The 25,708-nt window shown below is 41.3% G+C and overlaps 1 protein-coding gene across 1 annotated transcript in view; it reads left to right on the top strand.

The window, feature by feature from the left end:
* Ube2n (ubiquitin conjugating enzyme E2 N) overlaps positions 1 to 22,271 on the top strand; it is a 34,949-nt gene extending 12,678 nt beyond the window's left edge. Inside the window, exons 2-4 of the mRNA XM_069989922.1 lie at positions 19,705 to 19,951; positions 20,145 to 20,285; positions 21,543 to 22,271. Of these exons, the coding sequence (XP_069846023.1) occupies positions 19,705 to 19,951; positions 20,145 to 20,285; positions 21,543 to 21,583 (429 nt within the window). The 3' untranslated portion in view covers positions 21,584 to 22,271. The remainder of the gene's footprint in view (positions 1 to 19,704; positions 19,952 to 20,144; positions 20,286 to 21,542) is intronic.
* Positions 22,272 to 25,708: the final 3,437 nt, after the last annotated feature.

Below are 25,708 nucleotides of genomic sequence, written 5' to 3'. Positions count from 1 at the left end.
ACAACTATAAAACTTTTCTGCCAGGTGCCAGTGGCTCAAGCCCATAATTCTAGCTTCTCGGGAGACTGAGATTTAAGGATTGCAGTTCAAAGCCAACTTGGGCAGGAAAGTCTGTGAGACTCTTATCTCCAATAAAAACTACTCAGAAAAGGCCGGAAAGCCAAAAGTGGTATTGTGGCTCAAGTGGTAGAGTGCTAGTCTTGAGCATAGAGAGCCTCAGGGACAGAGCCCAGGCCCCAGGACCAGAAACAACCCCCTCCCCCCATCCCAACAACAACAGAAACTTGTTACTTCTTATCTTTGACTGTAACAGAGCTACTCCATTAAATAACACTTTTTCAAATGGAAGGTAGTGTCCTCATTGCTTTAGTTCTGGTTCAGATAAAGGGTTAAATAGTACTGGAGCTCCATTTAGGTGGCTGCTATTAACTGTGGTTAGAATAGGAATGCTGATCCAAACCTTGCCTATTTCTTATAAAATCTTACGATTTTGTTTTTAGGTGTACTGATATATTGATGAGAATGGTAGGAACCATTAAGATACTAATGCTGTGTATCAGAATTATTTGGGAGTGTTTGTAAATTTGCCAGTTGTGCCTCCAACCTGTTTTTTTTTTTTTTTTAAGATTTCCAGATGATTTTAGTGTATATCTTGCAAGTCATGCACTCTACCTCTGAGCTACCTTCCCAGCCCTTTAGTGTATATCTTGCAGAGACACTGGTTTTGTGAGTACTTGGCTTCAGTACAAGCATGGATAGAAATCATACAGCCCGTGCCGCCTTGATAGAATACAAAAGCTTTTTTTGTCAGTCATGGGGCCTGAACTCTGGGCCTGGACACTGTCCCTCAGCTCTTCAGCTCAAGGTTAGCGTTCTACCACTTTGAGCCACAGCACCACTTCTGGCTCTGCTTAATGTGGTGCTGATGAATTGAACCCAGGGCCTCATGCATGCAAGGCAAGCACTCTGCCACTGAGCCACCTTCCCGGCCCAAAAGCTTTGTTGGTAATAGGTGGAAGCTAAGGATTGGTTTAGGGAAACAGACTTTTTTTTTTGGGTCCGGTCGTGGGGCTTAAACTCTGGGCCTGGGCTCTATCCCTTAGCTCTTCAGCTCAAGGCTAGCGCTCTACCACTTGAGCCACAGCGCCACTTCTGGCTTTTTTCGTTTTGCTTATGTGGTGCTGAGGAATCGAACCCAGGGCCTCAGGCATGCAAGGCAAGCACTCTACCACTGAGCCACCTTCCCAGCCCCGGGAAACAGATTTTTTAGAAGGTGGCATTTGAGCTGAAATTTGAAAGTAGAAAAGTAGTGTGGGGGGGCTGGGAAAGTGGCTCAATGGTAGAGTGCTTGCCTTGCATGCCTGAGGCCCTGGGTTCGATTCCTTAGCACCACATAAGCAAAAAGAAAAAAGCCGGAAGTGGCACTGTGGCTCAAGTGGTAGAGCGCTAGCCTTGAGCTGAAGAGCTGAGGGACAGCGCCCAGGCCCAGAGTTCAGGCCCCAGGACCAGACCCACCCCTCCCCCCAAAAAAAGAAAAGTAGTGTGGGTTATAGAATGTCGTTATAAGTTAGACATACCAAACTTGAGGGAAAAACTTGAGCAGTAGTAAGAATTTTAACATGTAGTAGGAACACCTGCCTAGCAACTCAAGGTTGTCTTGAGTTCAAACCTCAGTAATCTGCCCCCCAAACAATGCAAGTCTGTAACAACAATCAACATATCTGTACCACAGATAATTGGTTGGTCTGTTTTTGACAAAGGGTCTCAACGTGTAACCCAGGCTGCCCTGTAGCATGCAGTGCTCCTCTCTCAGCCTCCCCAGTACTAGGGATTATAGGAGTGTTACCTTCAGATTTTAATTAGAAATCTTTCCTTCATAAATATACTTCATGAATGTTTATTCATTACTAAAAATTCGGTTATTGTGGCAGATGTTAACATACTAAAAAACAACAAATAGAAAAGTTTTTTTTTTGTCAGTTGTGGGGCTTGAACTCTGGGCCTGGGCACTGCTCTGAGCGCTTTAGCTCAAGACAAGTGTTCTACCACTTGAGCCACAGCACCACTTCAGGTTTTCTGGTGGTTAATTGGAGATGAGTCTCATGGACTTTCTTGCCTGGGCTGGCTTTGAACTGTTATCTTCACATCTCAGCCTCCTGAGTAGGATCACAGGCATGAGCTACTGGCAGCCGGCAGAAAAGATTTTTTCAACACTTTATTTGCTTTTACTATAACAGTTTCTAGTTCATAGGTAAGATGCTACAATCTCACTGAATATGAAGGAAAGGTCAAATGCTTTAACTACTTTGTTTATTCATTTACATTTTTGGCTGAATTCAGGACATGTTTGCTAGAGCACAGGAAGTGTTCTACTTGAGTCATGATTTCAGACCTTTTTGCTTTCATTTAGGTGGTGGTGCCCCCCATCCCTTCCCCCAACTTTTTTTTTTTTTTTTGGAGGGGTTGAGTAATAAGGTATCATACTTTCGCCTGGACCAACCTGGGATTTTGCCTGTTAGGTAGCTGGGTTATAAGTATGCAGTACCATGCCTGGCCCATATATATATATATATATATGTATATATATATATATATATTTTTTTTTCTTTTTTCTCTTTTGCCTATCATGGGGCTTGAAATCAGGCCTGGATACTGTCTCTAAGCATCTTTTGGTTCAAGGCAAGCATTCTACCACTGAGCCACATTCCCGGCCCACCATATAAATTTTTTGAGATGTAACTCACATACCATAGAGTTGCTCTTTTAAGGTGTGACATTAAAGTGTTTTTTGGCCAGTCCTAGGGCTTGAACTGTGGGTCTTGGCACTGTCCCTGAGCTTCTTTTTTTGGGGGGGGGGTCCGGTTGTGGGGCCTGAACTCTGGGCCTGGGCACTGTCCTTCAGCTCTTCAGCTCAAGGCTAACACTCTACTACTTGAGCCACAGCGCCACTTCTGGCTTTATTCTTTTTGCTTATGTGGTGCTGAGGAATCAAACCCAGGGCCTCAGGCATGCAAGGCAAGTGCTCTACCACTGAGCCACCTTCCCAGCCCCCCCTGAGCTTCTTTTGCTCAAGGCTAGCACTACTTGAGCCACTGCGCTACTTCTAGATTTTTCTGTTTATGTGGTACTGAGAAATTGAACCGAGGGCTTCATGCATGCTAGGCAAACATTCTACCATTAAGCCACATTCCCAGCCCACTGGTAAGTACTTTAAAGAATTGTCATTGATGGGGCTGAGGATAAAGCATTTGCCTGGGAAAAGAAAGAATAGAAATGGGTGAGGAAGAAAGCAAGACAGAAATAAGAAAAGAGCAAGTTTTAGGAAATTTGTTCTATTAGTGGCCATAAAATTGGTCACATTTGAAGTCTAAATTGTGAAAAACATTTAAGAAAAACCCTTTGGGGGCTGGGAAGGTGGCTCAGTGGTAGAGCACTTGCCTTGCATGCTTGAGGCCCTGGGTTCGATTCCTCAGCACCACATAAGAAAAAAGCTGGAAGTGGCACTGTGGCTCAAGTGGTAGAGCGCTAGCCTTGAGCTGAAGAGCTGAGGGACAGCGCCCAGGCCCAGAGTTTCGGCCCCACGACCTGCCCCCCCCCCCCCCAGCCCAAAAAAAAAAGAAAAACCCTTTGGACTCTTTTTTTTTTCTTTTTGGCAGGACTGGGGTTTCAACTTACCCAAACCTAAGCCACTACACTCCTTTATGCTTTTAGTTTTTCAAGTAGAGTCTCACTTTTTTGCTTGGGGCCAACTTTTGGATAGTGATCCTCTTTACCTTGGCCTACTTACTAGTAGGATTACAGGCATGTATACCAGTCCTAGCTTGTTCTTTGAGAAAGCATCTCTAATTTTTGCCTGGGCTGTCCTTTTGAACCTCATTCTTCCTGTCTCTTTACCCTAAGCAGTTAGATTTACAAGCATAATCTTCTGTGCTCAGCTCAGCCATTTCTTCTTAAGTATTCAGCAGTAGTAAACATTAATCTTTATTTTATTTTTTTGGGGGAAGCATAGTCTACTTTCATTCACCTGAGTTCTGGGGTTTGTAAATACTTACCCCACTCCCCCCCCCCCAGTTTTGGTACTAAGACTTGAACTCAGAGCGTAGGCACTGTTCCTTGGCTTTTTCATTCAAGCATACCTGATGATCCTTTATTGTGTGACATTGGCATAGAGTATAGCAAGTGGCCATAAAGTCATACCTCATTAGTTCTTGGTGTGTTCATTTTCTCGCTATATCCCCTCTCCTTTCTTCTCCCCTCCTCTTTGTGCCAGGTGTGGGTACTGTTTCTTAGTTATTTTTCCTCTTAAGGCTAGTACTCTAGCGCCACAGGTCTACTTCTATTTGGCTTTTTGCTGGTTAATTGGAGATGACAGTTAATTGGAGATGAAAGCCAGCCTGGGCTGGCCTTAGACAGACTTCCATCCTCAGATCTCTGCCTCCTGAGTAGCTAGGATTAAAGGTGTGAGCCACTGGCATCTAATTTCGCTCTTCTTTTCCCCCTCTAGGATTGTTCAGATTCTCTCAACAGAATGCCTAACTAGTGTAGTTTCTCACCCCACATCCAAACAACTCTTAACAAATTAAGATCCTCAAGATGCACATAACTTCTTTTTTTATTAAGGTTGTGTGTGCATGTGTGTGTGTGTGTGTGTTTGAGAGAGAGAGAGTTTACTTGTTTACTTGACAATATTCAGGGCTTTGAATTTGAGCCATGCCTCCAAGCCCTTTTTGCTTTCATATTTTGAGTAGAGTCTTGTTTTCTGCCCTGGCCAGCTTGCACCACAGTCTTCCTATTTATGCTTTCCATGTAGCTGGGATGACAGGAATATGTCGTCCTCTCTAGTTAGAAGTTAGAACTGTTGCTGGGAAGGTGGCTCAGTGGTAGAGCACTTGCCTTGCATGCATGAGGTCCTGGGTTCGATTCCTCAGCACCACATAAGCAAAAAGCCGGAAGTGGCTGTGGCTCAAGTGGTAGAGCGCTAGCCTTGAGCTGAAGAGCTGAGGGACAGCGCCTAGGCCCAGAGTTCAGGCCCCAGGACCGGACCCCCCCCCCAAAAAAAAATTAGAACTGTTGTGTCTTGAAAGGCCTTAAAATTAGGTAGAAGGTCTTTGATAAAGGAATTTCAGACTCCAATGTTCTCTCTTGACCCCATTTAGTCCCTTTCATTTCCCCCATTTCCACCTCATCTATTAATACTCTTTTCTTCACTGTTTCTCTTAGCCTGTATCTCTTAAACAGGCAACAAAGCCAGCTTTGACTAGTTTAAGCAGAAATTGTGGTTTAGATTAGTATTTAAAATGAAAAAGTCAGCTGGGTGCCAGTGGCTAATGCCTGTAATCCTAGCTACATAGGAGGCTGAGATCTGAGGATTGTGGTTCCAAGCCAGCCTGGGCAGGATAAGCTGTAAGATTCTTATCTCCTGAAAACAAGCTGTGGCTCAAAATGGTAGAGTGGTAGCCTTGAGCAAAAGAATTTAGGGACAGTGCTTAGGCCCTGAGTTTAAACTCCTCCCCCCCCCAAAAAAAAAAAAAAAAAGAAAAAGAAAAGTTATTCGATACCTGAACAATCTTCAGGAGAGCCAGAAAAAGACAGCCAGCCAGTAACAAACCTGGTTGCAGTGGCATACTACCTACTGTGAGGTAGATGCAAGTTCCAAGCCACTTTGGGCAAAGTTAGCATAAGACTTTGTCTTAAAATAAAACTGAAAAAGGGGTTGGGGCATAGCTCAAATGGTAGAGCACTTGCCTAGCTTATGCAAGGCTCAGGTTCATTCCTCAGCATGGGAGGGTGGGGGAAGCCAGTAACAGTATAGAATTGGACCACAGTGAAGATTTCACTGCATTCATTTCATTTCATTATGTGCTATATACTCCACAGTGTATTCACTATGGTTGCTGATGCCAAGTACAGGGTGCTACCAGTAGAACTCTTCCATGTTGCTCTGCTGGTGACTGGTATTCTCTCTACAGTGGGTTCTTTCATATCTTAGATTCTGGCGCACAGATCTTGACTGAACCTTGATCACATAATTGGTTGCAAGACAGGAAATAAATCTTCAGCTTCTGTTGAGGGAAATGGGGATCTATAAAGTATGTGAGTATATGGGTGCACATGTGTATGTGTCTAAGGGTGTGTGCTAATTCTCAAACAGGGATGTTTGAGCCATGAAATAGCTAGAAGAAACTATGAATGTATACCACAACCTTCATTTTGCCTTGTGTAGTGTACTGCCTGGGAGTCCTTTTGTGTAAGTTATTTTGGTCGGTTGTGGGACCTGAGCTCTGGGCCTGGGTGCTGTCCCTCAGCTCTTCAGCCCAAGGTTAGGGTTCTACCACTTTGAGCCACAGCGCCACTTCGGCTTTTTCTGCTTATGTGGTGCTGAGGAATTGAACCCAGGTCCTCATGCATGCAAGGCAAGCACTCTGCCACTGAGCCACCTTCCCCAGCCCATGTTGTATTTTTTTTTTAAAGGTAAGTTTTTCTGTTTTTGCAAGTTTTCATCTCTTAACTCCCAACAGTAGTATATGAATGAAGAAGAAAAAAGAATATTGACAAACTGGGGAATTTTTAGTACAGTACAAGTTCACTTTTTTTTTTGCTAACTTATTCCTTGTGATTTTAGTGTTTGCCACACAGAAATACATTAAAAAAAATTCCCTACTGTTTTATTCAGGGTGAATGCAGAAAACCTCTCTCAACCAAAGTTAACTATTCCATCCTAGAATCTAAAATAATGCAAGTGTTTTTTAAGCCATTTGATGGCTTTCTTATTAAGTACCATGGTATAAATTAGTATCAGTGAAGTGTTATTAGGCTAGGTTCTTTTTTTTCATTGTGAGTTCTGAAAGAGCAGCATTGGTCAAATCATTCCTGAGATAGAGTTTATGAATAAGAAAGATAGCTATTATTGAAATCACTAAATCTTTTATTTTTCAATGGCCTGGCAGCGATGTAGTTAATATTAATTATCAAATCAAGAACTAGAGAAAATGGAATTGCTTAGCTGCTGTGAGTCTTTAAATGACATTTTTACTACCAGGAATTTCATGAGTGTTTTTTAACTTTTTGTTGTTGTTGTTGGTGGTGGTGGTTGTGGGACTTGAACTCAGGGCTTGGGTGCTGTCCCTGAGCTTTATTAAAGCTCAAGTCTACTGCTCTACCACTTTGAGCCACAGTGCCACTTCAAGTTTTCTGGTAGTTAATTGGAGATAAGAGTCTCATAGACTTTCCTGCCCAGGCTGTCTTTGAACCATGATCCTCAGATCTCAACCTTCAAGCTATCTGCACCTAGCTCATGAGTGTTTTATAAAGTTGTAACTGACATTCTGTTTAATTATGATGCCAGTATTGGAAGATTTAAAAAAAATGATGGGAGGTTTAAAAAATTCTTACCTCTCCAGAAAAAGGAAATGTCTAGAAATAGACACAAATATGTACCTAATCTGGTCTTGTTGTTTATAAAATATCCTGTCATTCAGTTTTCAAGTGACAGGATTTTTTTTTTTTTTTTTTTTTGGTCTGGTCGTGGGGCCTGAACTCTGGGCCTGGATGCTGTCCCTCAGCTCTTCAGCTCAGGGCTAGCGCTCTACCACTTGCACCGCAGTGCCACTTCCGGTTTTTTCTTTTTGCTTATGTGGTGCTGAGGAATTGAACCCACGGCCTCATGCATGCAAGGCAAGCGTTCTACCACTGAGCCACCTTCCCAGCCCCTGACAAGATATTTTATAAACATAAATTGTGAAAGGCTTCTTAAGACAGACTTTACATATACTTACTACTTGAAATAAGCTTCAAGCTGGGTGCTGGTGGCTCACACCTGTAATCCTGGCTACTCAGGAGGCTGAGATCTTAGGATCGAGGTTCAAAGCCAGCCTGTGTTTTGAAAGTCCGTGAGACTCTTATCTCCAATAAACCACTAGAAAACCGGAAGTGGCGCTGTGGCTCAAGTGGTAGAGCACTCGCCTTGAGCTGAAGAGCGCAGGGACAGTGCCCAAGCCCAGAGTTCAAGCCCCACAACCGATCAAAAAAAAAGAAAGAAAAAGAAATAAGCTTCAGTGGATGAGTGGAGGACACTGTGTTGTACTCTTAGTTGATACCACGATGCTATAATATAAAATTAATAAGCATCTGTTAGTAAATTCAGAGTTGTAACATTTCAAAAGACCATCATGGTTTTATGGAATGTCAAAGATGGACAAAATGGTTTCCCATTTTTGAAGATGTAATAGATAATTTCAGGTAAGTATAATGCATATCAATTTTTCAATCACCATGTTTTCTACTTTATCTTAAGGTTGTGTATTTTTCATTTCCTAGTACGAAAAGGGGTGTGTGTATATGACATAACTTAAGCAAAAAAATGCTGAAATAGGGCTGGGAAGGTGGCTCAGTGGTAGAGTGCTTGCCTTGCATGCATGAGGCCCTGGGTTCCATTCCTCAGCACCACATAGGCAGAAAAAGCCAGAAGTGATGCTATGGCGCAAAGTAATAGAATGCTAACCTTGAGCTGAAGAGCCGAGGGACAGTGCCCAGGCCCAGAGTTCAGGCCTCATAACCGACCAAAAAAAAGCTAAAATAGTCCTTTCAGTCTTGTGCTATTACTGTCCCTATTAAATATATTTACACCTCACGTTGTCTTAATACATACTGTTGAGAAGATATCGGTTCTAGAGGCAGACTGAGGCTTGGATCTTAACTGTCACCCTGTTTTCTGCTTTGGTTATAACTGATTAGTTTTAGTTCCCCATTTGTCAAATGAGTATGAGTACTGAAAGAGTTCCAGCAGGTAGAACATTTGAATCACTATTTGTTGAGGTACTGAATATTTTTGTGTGTTCCAGTTCTGGGGCTTGAACTCAAAGCCTGGGCACTGTTTCTTGAGCTTTTTTGTTCATAGCTAGTACTATATCATTGAGCCACAGCTCTGTGCTTCCTGCTTTTTGGTGGTTAATTGGAGATAAATCTCATGGACTTTACTGCCTGGGCTGGCTTCAGACTGTGATCCTCAGATCTCAGCCTCCTGAATATCTAGGATCATAGATAGACATGAGCCACTGGTGCCTGGCTTTCTTGAACTGTTATTGAATTCTTTGTATTATCTAGGAACAGTACCCTGTGGAATTTACAGTGGTGCATGCATGTGTGGAAATGTGTGTATGTGTGTGTGTGTGGGGGCACAGACTACAAATACAAATACTGTGTTGGCAAGTGTGATTAGGGTGGGGGAAAAGAATCAAGATAGTATGTAAGGAAATCAACGTATCAGTTAGTGATATTACCAGGACACTTTGTTAGTAGGATTTTCTGTTTTTGTTGTCAGTGGGTCTTTGTGTATATGTGTGTGCGCATGCGTGCACACATGCATGTACGCATGCATACATACATGTGTGCTTGTGCCCCAGTATTGCATGTGTCCTTAGTTTTTTGCTAAAGGTTGACATTCTACTCCAGCTTCACTTCTGGTTTTTTTTGGTGGTATTGAAGCTAGAAGTCTCATGGACTTTCTTGTCCTGGTGGCTTTGAACCATGATCCTCAAATCTCAACCTCCTGAGAAGCTAGGACTACAGGCCTGAGCCACCAATGTCTGGCCTCAGTGGGTTAATCAGTTCTTGAGATAGAAGTTACCATTTAACAGGAAGAATAAAACCTCTATGTGGTACTTAATGCATTTATATGTTTATTCATGGAACAAGTAATCATTTATTTTACATTTTACTGTTTGCTAATGGGGCTCCTTGTCTTCATGATTTAGGCTCTGACAAGCCAATGATTTTTGTTCTACTTTACTCTATAGTAAGTAGAGTGTTGGTAACAGACAGGAAACTGGAAGTACACAGGGAGAGGCTTCCTGACATATTTAAATTGTGATACATACTTTACGCTTCAGAAGTTATTCTGGCTCTCCAGTCTCCATTCCTTTTCTCTTAGCTTCACAGAAGTATTGGTCTGATTTTGTGTTGGAAAAATTAAGGACATGGATTTTAACCCAGCTCATCTTGGCTATTACTCTGAGATAATGATTACGCCTTTAAGCTTTGCTACTCAGGAGGCTGAGGATGGCTGTTCAAATCCATATGGGGTAGGAAAGTGCGTGAGACTCTTATCTCCAGTTAATCCTAGAAAACAAGAAGTGGTGCTGTGTACCAAGTGGTAGAAGCAGTAGCCTTGAGGAAAAGAGCTCAGGGACGTGCCCAGCCTCTTTTGAGTTCAAGCCCCTATGACTGACCCCTAAAAAGTATTTTCCTGTCTGTCTGGAAATAAAAGGGGTGTGGGGGGGGGAAGAGGGAGAGTAAACGTGTAACCAGATTAGGACAGGTGTTTTTATGTCAGATGAGTGCTAAACTTTGCTTTGGTTTTGCAGTAGTGATCATTCAAGAGAATGGGGGTGAAAGGAATGGGAATGTGGCTTAGTGGTAGAGTGTTTGCCTACCTAGCATGTATGAATCCCTGGGTTCACTTCCTCCATTCTAGGTAAACAGAAAAAAGCCGGAAGTGGCACTGTGGCTCAAGTGGTAGAGTGCTAGCTTTGAACAAAAAAAGAAGCTCAGAGACAGTGCCCAGGCCCTGAGTTCAAACCCCAGGACTGGCAAAAACAAAAACGAAAATTGGGGTGAATAATAAATTCTTAGGGCAGTTTTCATTTGCAAGGGAAAAGTTTGAAGTCAGGATGTCTTACATCCACCAGGGGGTAGTGTGCACTGTAAAAATGGAAATGTCTTGTTTAACCCTTATTTTATCATGTAATTGTTTCACTTAGATTAATTTTTGTTCTGTTTCTTTGAGGGCAATACTGGGTTTTAACTACAGGCTGGTGGTTCTATCCCTTGAGTCATGCCTTCAGCATGGCTTTACACTGGTAAAGAGATGGAATCTCTTGACCTTTTCTGCATATGCTTACTTGAACCATAGTCCTCCACATCTCAGCTGCTTAAATAGGTAGGATTACAGTCGTGAGCCACAAATAGCTGGCAAGTTTATTTTTTCTCGACACAAATTACCATTTTCCTAATACTATTTATTGTTTCAAAATTCATTATAGACAATTTGTTCCCTTGCACAATGCATAAGATAGTATATTGTACTTTGAGGTATTTACTAAGTAATGTAAGAGTTACTGGAACACACAAGTACTGGACTACTGCTACAATTAGTCTGATATCAGACTACAAATTGATGGCCACTAAAATGACAAATGGGACCAGTGGTGTATTCTTCATATATAGAGAGATTACTCATATCCAAGTGGGACTAATAAGGCTTCATCATGCTTACATACTGGATGCTACATTAGGATTGTGCACAGGGTACACAATGTAAAACTCAGGAATTGTTTATTTCTAAAATTTTGCACTTAAAATTTTTTTGAGCTGAGTGCCAGTGGCTCACACCTGCAATCCTACCTACTCAGGAGGCTGAGGTTTGAGGATCAAAGTCAGCCTGGGCAGGAAAGTCTATGAGACTCTTATTTCCAGTGAACTACCAAAAAACCCAAAGTGGCTATGTGGCTCAACTAGTAGAGCACTTGCCTTGAGCTGAAGAGCTCAGGAACAGCGCCCAGGCCCAGAGTTCAAGCCCCACGACTGACAAAAACAAAAACAAAAACAAAAAAATTTGAGTGAAATTGACAGATTAATTGGAAATGGAGACTGCAAATGGAAACTGCAAATGGAGACTGCCATAATTCTATATGGGAAGTTTTGGCTCAGCAAGTTTGCTCATAGAAAAAGTAAATGTGGAATTTGAGCCTTTTCTAGATTAAAAAAAAAATCACATTGCCCTTTACTATCTTTCTGCCAAAGAATGGTATAAAATTGAAGGTATTTCCCATCTAGCCATATGTTGATAGGAACAAGAAGGATTTAATTTCCTAGCTAGTTTTTATCTTTTTTATGAAAAAGGTTGACATCAACTACTATGAGTTAGTGTCTTAGATATTGTGCTCTGAGATTGTTCAGTATGGTTTGGATTCTTTATTTCTTCCATGATTTATGCTATGGGTTTGTGGGAAATCAACAATGTATAATCACATAGTTATATGTTTGTTATGTTAAATCCATGGGAAACAGTATGTAAAAACTTTCAAGGGCTGGAGATATGGCTTAAGTGTCAGTGTACCACCTGTAAACAAGTTGAGAAACTGAGGCCCAGAGTTGAAGCCCTGGTACCAACACTTAGAAAAACAAAACAAAATGAAATGTCTATTTCAGAATGTTTTTGCACACTTAAAAGCTTATTCTGGAATGTGTTTCAATTAAATCTTACAATTGATGAGGTCACATTTTTCCCCCTAGCAGTCATGGGCTTGAACTCTGAGCCTGCAGCATGTCCCTGAGCTCTTCAGCTCAAGGCTTGTGCTGTACCATGTTGAGCCACAGAGCCATTTCTAGTTTTCTGGTGGTTAATTGGAGATAAGAATCTCACTGACGACTGGGAAGGTGGCTCAGTGGTAGAGCGCTTGACTTGCAAGCATGAGGCCCTGGGTTCGATTCCTCAGCACCACATAGGCAAAAAAAAGAAAAAAGCCAGAAGTGGCGCAGCCGGGCGCTGGTGGCTCACGCCTGTAATCCTAGCTACTCAGGAGGCTGAGATCTGAGGATCGCGGTTCAAAGCCAGCCCGGGCAGGAGAGACCATGAGACTCCTATCTCCAATAAACCACCAGAAAACCGGAAGTGGCGCTGTAGCTCAAGTGGTAGAGCGCTCGCCTTGAGCTGAAGAGCTGAGGGACAGCGCCCAGGCCTGGAGTTCAAGCCCCATGACCGACAAAAAAAAAAAAAAAGAATCTCACTGACTTTTCTGCTCAGCAGGGCTGGCTTTGAAATCCTCAGATCTCAGCCTCCTGAGTAGCTAGGATTACAGGTGTGAGCCACTGGTGCCTGGCTTTTAAAATTAATTAATTATTTTATTTATTTACTTTAATGCCAATCCTGAGGTTTGAACTTCTCAAAGTCTAGACATCATTCCTGAGCTTTTATGCTTAGTTTGCATTCTACCACTTGAACCACAGCTCCATTTCTGGCTTTTTGGTAGTTGATTGGAATTAAGAGTCTCACAGATTTTCCTGCTCAGGCTGGCTTTGAACCATGATCCTTAGGTCTCAGCCTAAGTAGGATTACAAGAGTGAGCCACTGGTGCCTGGCAGTCACTTTATTATTTATTTATTTATTTTTTGGTTGGTTGTGGGGCTTGAACTCTGGGTCTGAGCACTGTCCCTCAGCTCTTCTGCTCAAGGCTAGCGTTCTACCACTTGAGCTATAGCGCCACTTCCTATTTTCTGGTAGTTTATTGGAGATAAGAGTTTCACGGATTTTCCTGCCCAGGCTGGCTTTGAACTGCGATCCTCAGCTCTCAGCCTCCTGAGTAGCTAGGATTACAGGCCTGAGCTACTGGCGCCCAGCTTGGCAGTTACTTTATATAGGTGATTTGGAATTCTTGGACCCTGCCTTTCTCTTTTTCTAGTCTTTCCTTAGAAACTTAGGGTAAAACACAGGAGGATGGATGTGAAGAGAGACCAAAATTGAAAAAAAATTTGCCATCCACTTTTCTCATTCCTCTTATTTCTGTTTATCCTTAGTTTCTTTGCTCCTTCCCTTCTATCCCCCTCTTTTTTTGGGGGGGGGTTCGGTGGTGGGACCTGTCTGGGCACTGTCCCTCAGCTCTTTAGCTCAAGGCTAGCACTCTACCACTTGAGCCACAGCGCCACTTCCGGCTTTTCTTTTTGCTTATGTGGTGCTGGGGAATCAAACCCAGGGCCTCATGCATGCAAGGCAAGCGCTCTACCACTGAGCCACCTTCCCAGCCCCTTATCCCCCTCTTATATGAAGACCAGCCTCTTTTTGTCTTGGTCCTATGATAGCATACTTCCCGATATTGCCTCTTGAGGTGTTTGTTTATTTTGGTCATGGAGCTTGAACTCTGGGCCTGGGCGCTGTCCCTCAGCTCTTCAGCTCAAGGCAAGCACTCTACCACTTGAGCCACAGCATCACTTCGTTTTCTGGTGGTTAATTGGAGATAAGAGTCTCAGGGACTTTCCTGCCCAGGCTGGCTTTGAACCTCTATCCTCAGATCTCAGCCTCTCTGGAGTAGCTAGGATTACAGGCATGAGCCACCAGCACCCAGCTCCCCTTGAGTTTTTTAATTCTCTGAAAATGTTTTACTTTGGACCTCTAAGAACATCTTTCCGAAAGCAGTTCGCATTTCAGTTTCTCCTTTGTCTTTGTATTGTCACGATGAATACAGAACAAAAACTACTCTTGAATTAAAATACCAAAGGCATTGCTTTATGTATCTACATGGCTAGACTATGACTGTGCCTCGGGGGGGAAAATCTTTTTTGTTTTGGTTGTGGGGCTTGAACCGACTCCTGGTTCTGCATACTTTTTTCTTCCCCTGCTTTCATGATAGTAGGGATGAAATTTTGGTCCTTAAGTTCCTGCTTGTTAATTTATAGCCCACGTATTTATTGGTAATCTGTGGTGTCAAGAGTTGTTCCAAATGCTGAGGATATAGCAATAAATAATATTTCAAATCCCCTTTTATTGTGTTTTTCAACAAAATTCTGCCAAGCTCAAGTGGTAGAGCGCTCGCCTTGAGCTTGAAAAGCACAAGGACAGCGCCCAAGCCCAGAGTTCAAGCCCCACGACCGACAAAAAAAAAAAAAAAGCTTATGGACTCTACAAACTTGGACACTGTAGGTGTCGGGTGATACATACATTTCTTTCCTTTTGCTTAGTGTAAGCTGTTCCCTCTTTCTCATTCCCTCCCTCCCATCACTGCCCTTGAGATGATTAGTTCACATTCATCAATCAATGTCCAGTGCACCTGATGGGCCCTTCTGTTGTATTTTTTTCACGTGTTTTCCTCTGATTCTGTACCCTCCTCCTAGCTTCCCTCAGATGTGCATGCGCGCGCGCGCACACACACACACAGACACACATACACACACACACACACCCCATATGTGAGGTCAAGAACATGGAGTCATCCAAAAATGATGCAATAGCTTAAGAAGAGGTCCTGTTTACTTTGTCATATCTCCTTTCATTTTGATTTTAACATCCACATTATCAGGGAGACGGTGTGCCATTTGTCTCTGATCTTGGCTTACTGAGCTCAGCATGATTTGTTCTAGTTCCATCCATTTCCCTGGGAATGCTATTATTTTGTCCTTTCTAATGGCTGTGTAATATTCCATTGTATATAGGTACCACAATTTTTGGATCCATTCATCTCTTTGGGGCATCTGGGTTGTTTCTATATCTTGGCTATTGTTAACAGTGCTGCAGTGAACATAGATGTTCATTGCATGTGTCCTTGTATCCTGCTTCCTGTTGGTCATTATAGATGCCTATAAGTGGTATGGCTGGGTCTGTATTTTGTTTTCTGAGGAACCTCCAGTCTTCTTTCCAGAGTGGTTGTATTAGTTTACATTCCCACCAGCAGTGAAGTATGGTTCCTCTTTCTCTGTATCCCTGCCAGTGTTTGTCGTTGGCTGAATTTGGAATTTAGGCCATTTTGATTGGGGTAAGGTGGTATCTCAGGGTTTTTATTTTCATTTCATTTATGTCCAGGCATGATGAACATTTGCTCATGTGTTTCTTTGCCATTTTTATCTGTTCTGAGAAGTCTCTCTTTAGTTTCCTTGTCCATTTAATGATTGGTTTGTTAGATTTGGGAGAGTGTACTTTCTTGAGTTCCCTGTGTATAATATATATTAGCCTTTGTCTGATACATTGCTGTTAAATATCTTTTTCCAGTTGGTTTGATAGCAATGTCTTTAGCTGCACAGCAACTCTATTTTAATATAGTCCCATTTGTTGAGTCTTCAATTTGTTGTGACCCTGGGACTCTGTTCAGGAAGTTTATTCCTGGCCTATAAGTTCTAGTGCTCTCTTTCTCAGTCCTGCAGTAGTTTCAGAGTTTCAGGTTTGATGCTGAGGTCTTAAGTCCATTTTGAGTTGATATTAGTGCATGGTGGCAGGCTGGAGTCCACTTTTAGTTTTCTTCATGCTCTTTCTGCTCAGTTTTCCCAGCACCGGTAGTTGAAGAGGCTATATTTTTTTCACTGTATGTCTTTGGCTCCTTTGTCAAATATCAACTGACTGTAAGTATGTGATTTTGTTTCTGGATTTTTGTGCCAATTCCAAGCTGTTTTTGTTATTATGGCTCTATAGTAGAGCTTGAAATTTGGTATTGTGATACCTCCTTCATTGTTTCTTTTGCCTAGAATTGCTTTGGCTATTCTAAGTCTCTCGTTCCATGAATTTTTGGATTCTTTTCTCTGTTTCAGTAAAGAATGTCATTGGGATTTTGATGGGAATTGCACTTGAGTTTATATATCATTTTTGTCAGTATGGCCATTTTCACAATGTTGATTCTACAGATCCATGAACATGGAAAGGTCCTTCCATTTCCAGGTATTCTCTTTCCTTTCCTTCCTTCCTTCCTCCCCCCCCCCCCCCCCTTTTCTTTTCTTCTTTTTCTTGTGGTGTTTTAACTCTGGGCCTGGGTGCTGTCCCTCAGCTCTTCAGCTTAAGGCCAGTGTTCTACCACTTGAGCCACAGTGCTGATTCCGGTTTTCTGGTGGTTAATTGGAGATAAGAGTTTCACGGACTTTTTCTGCCTGAGCTGGCTTTGAACCGTGATCCTCAGATCTCAGCCTCTCTGGAATAGGATTACAGGTGTGAGCTGTCAGTTCCTGGCTTGATTTCTTTTTTTAGACTTTAGTAGTTTTCACTAAATAGGTCCTTTACATCTTTTACATCTTTGGTTAGGTTAATTTCTAGTTTTTTTTTTGAGGTTATTGCAGATGGAGTTGTTTCCTGATTTCCCTTTCTGCTTGTACATTGTTTGTGTACAGAGTGGTTTATTAGTTCTAGGAGTTTGGGAGTGGAGTTCTTGGGGTTGTTTAGTTATAAGATCATGTCATCTGCAAATAGGCATAGTTTAATTTCTTCCTTCCTTATGTGGATCCTTTTAATGTCCTTTTCTTGCCTTATTGCTCTGGCTAAGGATTCCAGAACTATATTGAAGAGGTGTGGAGAGAGTAGTTCTTCTTATTCAGAAAACAACTGCAGTTTTGTATGGTTTGAAGGAAGACCCAATAAGAGGAAAACTGATCCTTCAAGAGAGAAGAGAAATACTGGAATAGTGCCCTTAGATAGGTGAAGAGAGAGCATTTAGTGCTGAAGAATAGGGGTTGTTCTGGAGGTTTGTTCATGGTAGTGGGAAAAAGAAGGAAGGAAGAATAACACAGCGGTATAGATGAAGGTAGTTGCACAGATGCCTGCCACAGAAACGTGGGGAAGTTTCTGTTTTCTGAGGAAATAGGAAGCAAGGCATCAGTCAGAAGTGATAAGGAGGGAGATTTGGGAAGTTTGGAAACAGGAGAAAGAATGAGAGTTGAGAGATGATAGAAAAAAAATTAATGGTATGATTAATAGAGGACATAAAATTGTCAGTTTAGCATACATATATAAATGGATAAATGCATGTATATATTTTTGTAGCCTTGTTCAGGTACCTGTACTTGTTCTTAACTCTAACTTGTTTCATTCCATTGTACTTGATCCCCCACAACCACAGATTCCACCAACTGCAGGTGGAAAATATTAAGATGGAGTGGGGAGCTTGTGTATGTTGAACACATTAAAACTGTTCTTGTCATTCTCTAAACAATGCAGTATAACAACTAACTATATAACATTTACATTGTATTAGGCACTATAAGCAGTCTACAAATTATTAGATAAAATATACAAGAAGATGTGTATAGGATATATACAAATACTGGGCCATCTTTTTTTTTTTTTTTTTTTTTTGGTCCGGTCTTGGAGCCTGAACTCTGGGCTTGGGCGCTGTCCCTCAGCTCTTCAGCCCAAGGCTAGTGCTCTACCACTTGAGCCACAGCGCCACTTCCGGCTTTTTTCTTTTTGCTTATGTAGTGCTGAGGAATCAAACCCAGGGCCTCAGCCATGCAAGGCTAGTGCTCTACCACTTGAGCCACAGTGCCACTTCCAGTTTTCTGGTGGTTAATTTGAGATAATAGTCTCGTGGAGGACTGGGAAGTTGTCTCAGTGGTAGAGCGCTTGCTTTGCATGCATGAGGCCCTGGGTTCCATTCCTCAGCACCACATAAGCAGCAAAAGCCAGAAGTGGCATTGTAGCTCAAGTAGTAAAGCGCTAGCCTTGAGCTGAAGAGCTGAGGGACAGTGCCTAGGCCCAGAGTTCAGGCCCCACAACTGACAAAAAAAAAAGAGGGCTGGGAAGGTGGCTCAGTGGTAGAGCGCTTGCCTTGCATGCCTGAGGCCCTGGGTTCGATTCCTCAGCACCACATAAGCAAAAAGAAAAAAGCCGGAAGTGGCGCTGTGGCCCAAGTGGTAGAGTGCTAGCCTTGAGCTGAAGAGCTGAGGGACAGCGCCTAGGCCCAGAGTTCAGGCCCCACGACTGGACCTCCCCCCCCCCAAAAAAAAAAAAAAAAAAAAGAATCTCATGGACTTTCCTGTGTGGGCTGGTTTTGAACTGCGATCTCAGCCTCTCCTGAGTAGCCAGGATTACAGATGTGAGCCACCGGCACCCGGCTTTCTTTTTTTCCTTGATGTTGAGGATTGAATGTGGGACTGAGTGTGTGTTAGGCATGCATTGCCATTGAGCTGCATCCCTAGCCCCTGCTATTCCATCAGTCCTTGAGCATCTGAGGATTTTGATATTCTCTGTATCAAAGGGTACTGGAGAATCCTAGACCCAGTAGCAAGTAAAGACTTTTTCAGAGGGAGATTTTTCAATTGCTTTAAAACTATTTTGTAAGTGGTTTAGTTTGGGTAGAGTTTAAATAAAGGATGTTCCATTACCTATTATGGTAATCCTGTTTTTCATTCTTTTTTAGTATAAAGTAAGTTCTGTTAATTTTATTATCATCTTATTTATAGAAACATGTTGCTAGAAAATGTGGTAGGAAGTGGTGCTGTAAGCTCAAGTGGGAGAGCGCTTGCCTTGAGCTGAAGAGCTGAGGAACAGCACTCAGACCCAGAGTTCAAGTCCCACAACCCAAAAAAAAAAAAAATGTGGTAAATCATTGGTATTCTCTTGTAGTTGGAATTTGGCTAGTTGTGATTCTTTTTTTTTTTTTTTTTGGTACTGGGGCTTGAACTTGGCCTGGGCGCTGCACATAAGATTTTTTGCTCTGCCACTTAAGCCACCACTCTCCTTCTGGCTGTGTGATGTTTGGAGTCTCACAGGCTTTCCTGCCTGGGCTGGCTTTGAACTTGAGCCATGGTCCTCAGTAGCTAGGATTGCAGATGTGACCAGCACCTGGCTTTGAATGGTCTTTTCTATGAATTTTGCATGTTAGGAACTAAATAAAAATGTGTCAGTATATTGGAAAAAGAGCTTAATTCCACGAGATGAGCTTTCTAATTTTTTGTTTGTTTGTTTTTGGGGGGGGGGGTCTGGTCCTGGGGCCTGAACTCTGGGCCTGGCCGCTGTACCTCAGCTTTTCAGCTCAAGGCTAGCGCTCTACCACTTGAGCCACAGCGCCACTTTCGGCTTTTTTCTTTTTGCTTATGTGGTGCTGAGGAATCGAACCCGGGGTCTCATGCATGCAAGGCAAGCGCTCTACCACTGAGCCACCTTCCCAGCCCTCTAATGTTAATTTTGATGTCTAGTGAAATGACATTTGTTTCACCAATGTGTTTGTTTTTCTGTTGTAGGAAACCCAGCGCTTGCTGGCAGAACCAGTTCCTGGCATTAAAGCAGAACCAGATGAGAGCAACGCCCGTTATTTTCATGTGGTTATTGCTGGCCCTCAGGATTCCCCCTTTGAGGGAGGGACTTTTAAACTTGAACTATTCCTTCCAGAAGAATACCCAATGGCAGCACCTAAAGTACGTTTCATGACCAAAATTTATCATCCTAATGTAGACAAGTTGGGAAGAATATGTTTAGATATTTTGAAAGGTAAGTGTTATCTTTGTCATCGTATGCGGTTAAAGATTTTGCCTTTCTCTCTTAAGCATTCCATATTTAAAATATAAACATTGTAATCCTGTCTTAGAATAAAACCACAAAGGTCTGTGGGAGGGAAATGCAACAGTTCTGGGCCTGTTTTTTTAATTCATGCTTTATCATATTGGGCCTATTGCCTTCATAGATAAGTGGTCCCCAGCACTGCAGATCCGCACAGTTCTGCTATCGATCCAGGCTTTGTTAAGTGCTCCTAATCCAGATGATCCATTAGCAAATGATGTAGCGGAGCAGTGGAAGACCAACGAAGCCCAAGCCATAGAAACAGGTATTTAACATTTATTCTCTTTCACAGTTCTTTTACTTTTTAGAAACAATCTTTAATACCATTCTTAAAACACTCTTGGCAGGAAAAACAAAAATTTAATTAGGTGCTGCTTATTGTAGGCAAATCCTCCTCCCCATACTTGAAATTGAATTGTGGGCCTGGCAAAATGCCAAGGTTGTATGTATGCTAGGCAGACACTCCATCACTTAGCTACAGTCCCATCTCTGAAAAATGCCTCTTAAAAAATGTTCAAGCCTGGGCGCCAGTGGCTCATGCCTGTAATCCTAGCTACTCAGGAGGCTGAGATCTGAGAGTCGCGGTTCAAAGCCAGCCTGGGCAGGAGAGTCCGTGAGACTATCATCTCCAGTAAACCACTTGAAAACCAGAAGTGGCACTGTGGCTCAAGCGGTAGAGCACTCGCCTTGAGCTGAAGAGCTGAGGGACAGTGCCCAAGCCCAGAGTTCAAGCCCCATGACCGACAAAACAAAACAAAGCAAAAAAATGTTCCAAGATCCAGCCAGGGACCAGTGGCTCATGCCTGTAATTGTAGCTACTCAGGAGGCTGAGATCTGAGGATCGTGGTTTGAAGCCAGTACAGGCAGAAAAGTCTGTGAGACTCATCTCCAGTAGCTACTCAAAAAAGCCAGAAGTGGTACTGTGGCTTAAGTGCTGAAGTGCTAGCCTTGAGTACAAAGAGGCTCAGGGACAGTGACCAGGCCCTGAGCTGTAGCCCTAGGACCAGAAAAAAAAAAGGTTACGATCCATCTTATTGCCTGTTTATAAGACCCTCAAATTTAAAGATAGCCATAGTTGAGAGGTTCTTGGACTCTGGATTTAACAAACAGCTGTCTATCATGCATCTAACAATATGGAAAGATACTGGAAAGCTTTTGAACTCTGTTGAACTGGTTTTGTAATCCATTTGGTTAAAGTATGCAACAATTTATAACTAGAGAGTGGAGTCAATAGGCTGCTTCTGCTAGTTACACCAAAATTAGTCAAGAACATTATATATCTTGAAGGCTTACAGCTCTTTTTCATCCTGTTAAACTTTATAAAACAGAATTTCATTGCACTGTTTTGGTAATTAGACATAAAAAAATCATTCAGGCCTGATTCAGTTTATAGGACAAGACTTAGTTTAAAGATTACAGCATGATATTTCTGTAATCCTTGTGCTTGCTTTTTATCGAATTTGGAATGTAATCCATTGAGCTAAAGTAAAATTAATAATTGCATGTTTGTTCTTGTCTACAGCTAGAGCATGGACTAGGCTATATGCCATGAATAATATTTAAGTCGATCCGATCATCAAATGTGCATCACTTCTCCTGTTCTGCCAAGACTTCTTCCTTTTTTGTTTGCATTTAATGGACACAGTCTTAGAACCATTACAGAATAAAAGCCAGACATCTTCAGTACTTTGGTGATTAAATGCACATGCACATTAGCAAATTTATGTCTTGTCCTGATTCACTGTTGTAAAGCATGAGCAGAGGCTAGAAGTATCATCTGGATTGTTGCGAAACGTATAAAAGCAGTGGTTCTCTGCTTTTATTCATTTCCCCCATCATGGTTTAAGTATAAAGCACTGTGAATGAAGGTAGTTGTCAGGGTTAGCTGCAGGGGTTTGGGTGTTTTTCTTTCTTTCTTTCTTTTTTTTTAGGGGGAAAGTAGTTTTAATTTTATGGAATCCTTTCCCCCCCTTTATGGAAATCTAATTGTATTGGTTAAAAGCAGCTAACCAGTTCTTTAGAGTACACTCTCTAGCCAAGTCTAACTTTAGACACCATAGATGGACAAGCTCAATTATTTGAACCAACATGGGAATGTTAAACAAACATCACAGCCCTCACTAATATCATTGTGACTTTGCTGTCAAGTGTAGATTTTCTCCCTTCAGAAAAAGCTTGTGACCATTTTGTATGGCTTGTCTGGAAACTTCTGTAAATCTTATGTTTTAGTAAAATATTTTTTGTTATTCTACTTTGCCTTTGTACAGTTTATTTTATGGTGTTTATTACATTTTCCCAAAGTGTGACAATCATATTTAAAAATTGAAACTGATGGAACATTCTGGTTTAGTCTTTACCATCTGACAAATTGAATGATGACAGATGGATTTTGCCGGTCTCTTCACTGATGCAAATTTGTTTTAAGGTATTACTGGAGTATTTATAAACTGGCCCTGAGCATGCATTAAAGCATCAGTATCTGACCTTTTTTTACCTCCAAGAAATTTGAAAGAAGTATGTGTTTGTCTTGTCTGATTAGTTAGATGATCATTGACATCTTGCCACAATGTTTGACAGGACAGTCGCTGACTGACCTATATTACTTTCTTGTGCCACATTTTTGCCTCAAATGTGGGTTATGACCTTTTTCTTGGTTCTCATGTGAAAAGTTCATGTGTGCACTATTAGGAAACACCAGTCTGAACATCATTTGGGGTTTGCTAAGGCTTGTGAATCCTGCTGAAGCATTTGTGAGTCTTCCTTGGAGATCTAATGAGCAAATCCCAAGCAACCAGTTTGTACAAATATCATCAGAAGGGTTCTTTCTTGATAACATCACACCTTCAGGTAACAAGTCTTGTTTTCATCCTTGTAGCAATTACTATGGGAGCGCCTTTTATTCTTAATTTGGTATTAGTGATTTTTTTTCTTCATTGACAAGAGATTTTTTTTTTCCCCTTACCTATCTCTTCCCACTGTTTTCCATATCTAAGTCCTGATTCTTGTTATTTTCACGTCATAAATGTAGTCAGCCATGAGTATGTTAAATATGTTAACCTTCAGGTTGGAACCTTTGTCTCTTGCAGTTTAAGGTAATGGATGTTGTAGCCCATCTGAATTTCCCTCTCTTATTCCCATAACTTTTGGAGTTTCTTCAGAATGTGGTGTATTTTATTGTGCTCCTATGTAAGATGAATAATTATCTATTAAAATTACATTTTCAACATACAAGAGCTTTTGATGAGTGGTAACTGGTATCCTTCCAAATAAATGTATTGTTTGGTAACATACTAAATTCAGAATAAGACTGTTAATTATCCCTAATATTTAAATAATTTTAAGACTTATTAACAGCATTTGTCATAATAGTTCTTTGGCTAAGGGTATCATTAACTACAGCTAAAGAAACTGACTCATTTTAAAAAAACAAATGACCTCCACAGGTTTAGAGATCAGCATTATTTTATTGCAGCTAGCATTGCAAGTTACCTAAAGTAGGACTCCAGTGTCCACTGAGTTGTAAAAGTACAGAAATAGAATTATTACTTTTCGTTTCACATACATGAATTCCTAACTTTATGGCATTTTTTTCTTTGTAATTTTGGTACGATTCTTCATTGTTTTTACAAGACTGACTTCCTCCAACCAGTGGGAACAAGTAAGAGCCAGTGTTACGATTGAACTTTCCATAGAACTTAAGGGAATCAAGGAGAGAGGTCAAAGGGAGAGATTGAAAACTGGCAACTATATCTGGCCTGTGGGCCTATTTTCTTGGTTGACTAAAATAGTTTGAATTTGATGCTAGTATTCCTAAAACTAGAAATGCACATGAAAATATAGAATTAGTAACTTTTAAATTATTTGAAAATCTAGTAGTAGTTGAACTGATCCACCTTTGTGCCTGGTACCTACTAAGGGGGGAACTCAGGAGAAGAGTCTCTAAGAACATAGCCATTCTCTTGGTCTCCAATTGGCTGATGTTCCCTCTGGTTGGTCCACTTGCTTCTTAATGTGCTCATATTTCCCTGTAAGCCCTTGATTTTGTAGCTCCAGCTAAAGGAAGAATTGACAAAAAAAAAAAAGTATTCACTATTTTGCCTACTAACTGGATGGTAAATGAGTGGCAAGAGGCTTTCCCTTGAGGATTTTATAATCTATGAGGCAGACAGGGAGGGCCCCTTACAAGTATTTGCAGCGAAGTACTTGTAGAGGCTGCTTCTGGATATCAAGCTAGATGAACATCATGTACAAAGCTCTGAGAGAGAGAAGAATCTGTGTCTACTGATAAGATTCTTGAAAATCACTTCAGTCCAGTACAAGTTTTTCTGAAATGCCGAGGTATTGATATGAGCTTTGTAGTTTATGTTTTAAGTTGTAGTCTACTTTGTCATGATTTGCTTCCAGTTCTCTTGGGTCCTGTCAACAGTCTGCCTGGTAAGATCTTAAAGCTGATGTACATGGCACTTAAACTTTATTCTAAACGAGGAATGTACAGGTAAAATAAATGTCAGAAACATTTAAAGATTAAGTACAAATAAGTATATGAAAGCCACAAGTACTATGAGTTAGCACTTTTTAAAGGAAAGTAGGGAAGGAAATTGTGTATCCTACATAAGACATAAGAGGCTAAGCGCTGGTGGCTCATACCTGTAGTCCTAGCTATTCAGGAGACTGAGGTCTGAGGATCAAGGTTCAAAGCCAGCTTGGGTAGCAAAGTCCATGAGACTCAAGCCAGAAGTGGAGCTGTGGCTCAAGTAGTAGAATACTAACCTTGAGAGAAAAAGCTCAGGGATAGCTCACAGACTGTGTTCAAGCCCAAGGACCCACCCCTACCCTCTCAAAAAGTAAACCCACTTAGAATTAAGTGGTATCATAGGAACTATATGACTTTATGTTTTCCTATTTGATGGCTAAGGAATGTTTTCTGGCTACTCTTGCCACTTTACTTTTTGTTAAATGCAGTAGCCATCCAAAAATAAAACAATGAAAAATAGGGAACCTAATTTATGTAATATTTAATCCAATAATGCATTGGGTGTGGCAGCAACATATTTAGCATGCTTAAGGAAATTTATTGAGGTTTATATTTTAAATAACAAAAGCAAATGGATGTAATCTGAAAGAAGTTTAATAAAAATGTGTAATCCACCAATTGGACTGGTGATACTTTGTTTTGTAACTGTACACTCCTTTGTTTTCCATTGTATCACTGAGTCTGGGGGTAGTATCTATTCTAAAAGTTGACTTTGCTATAGCTTTATGGTACAAATCAGGCAAGTTACCATTGCTACAAAAAAGACCTGAATTAAAATTTCTGAAATGTGGCATTCTGCATGTCTGAATTCTTTCCCTTTCCTCCAGTTTTGTAATTGCTACCCTTGAGCTGATCTCATTTCATATCTGCATGTTGATGTGTCTTTTATAATGAAGACTTGGTCCCAAACCCAGTTTCTGTTCATTTTTGTAAAAATTTCAGTTTCTTGTGGAAAAGTATTTAGACCTGTTTCATTACAGAATTAAAAAAAAAATTATAGAATCAGAGGTTAGTAACTTAGTGCTTAGCATCTAGAATGTCTAGCACAGTTCCCTTTTAACATTCTGGGGTATATTTGGACCTGCCACAGGTTTGCTTTTGAAATGTTTAGATTAAATCTCAGCAGTTCTTAAATGCTCCCATAAGTTCAATAT

The sequence above is a fragment of the Dipodomys merriami genome, unplaced genomic scaffold, assembly GCF_024711535.1.
Source record: "Dipodomys merriami isolate MVZ:Mamm:240054 unplaced genomic scaffold, mDipMer1.0.p SCAF_10, whole genome shotgun sequence".
NCBI lineage: Eukaryota > Metazoa > Chordata > Mammalia > Rodentia > Heteromyidae > Dipodomys > Dipodomys merriami.
This window is presented reverse-complemented; position numbering and strand designations above follow the sequence as displayed.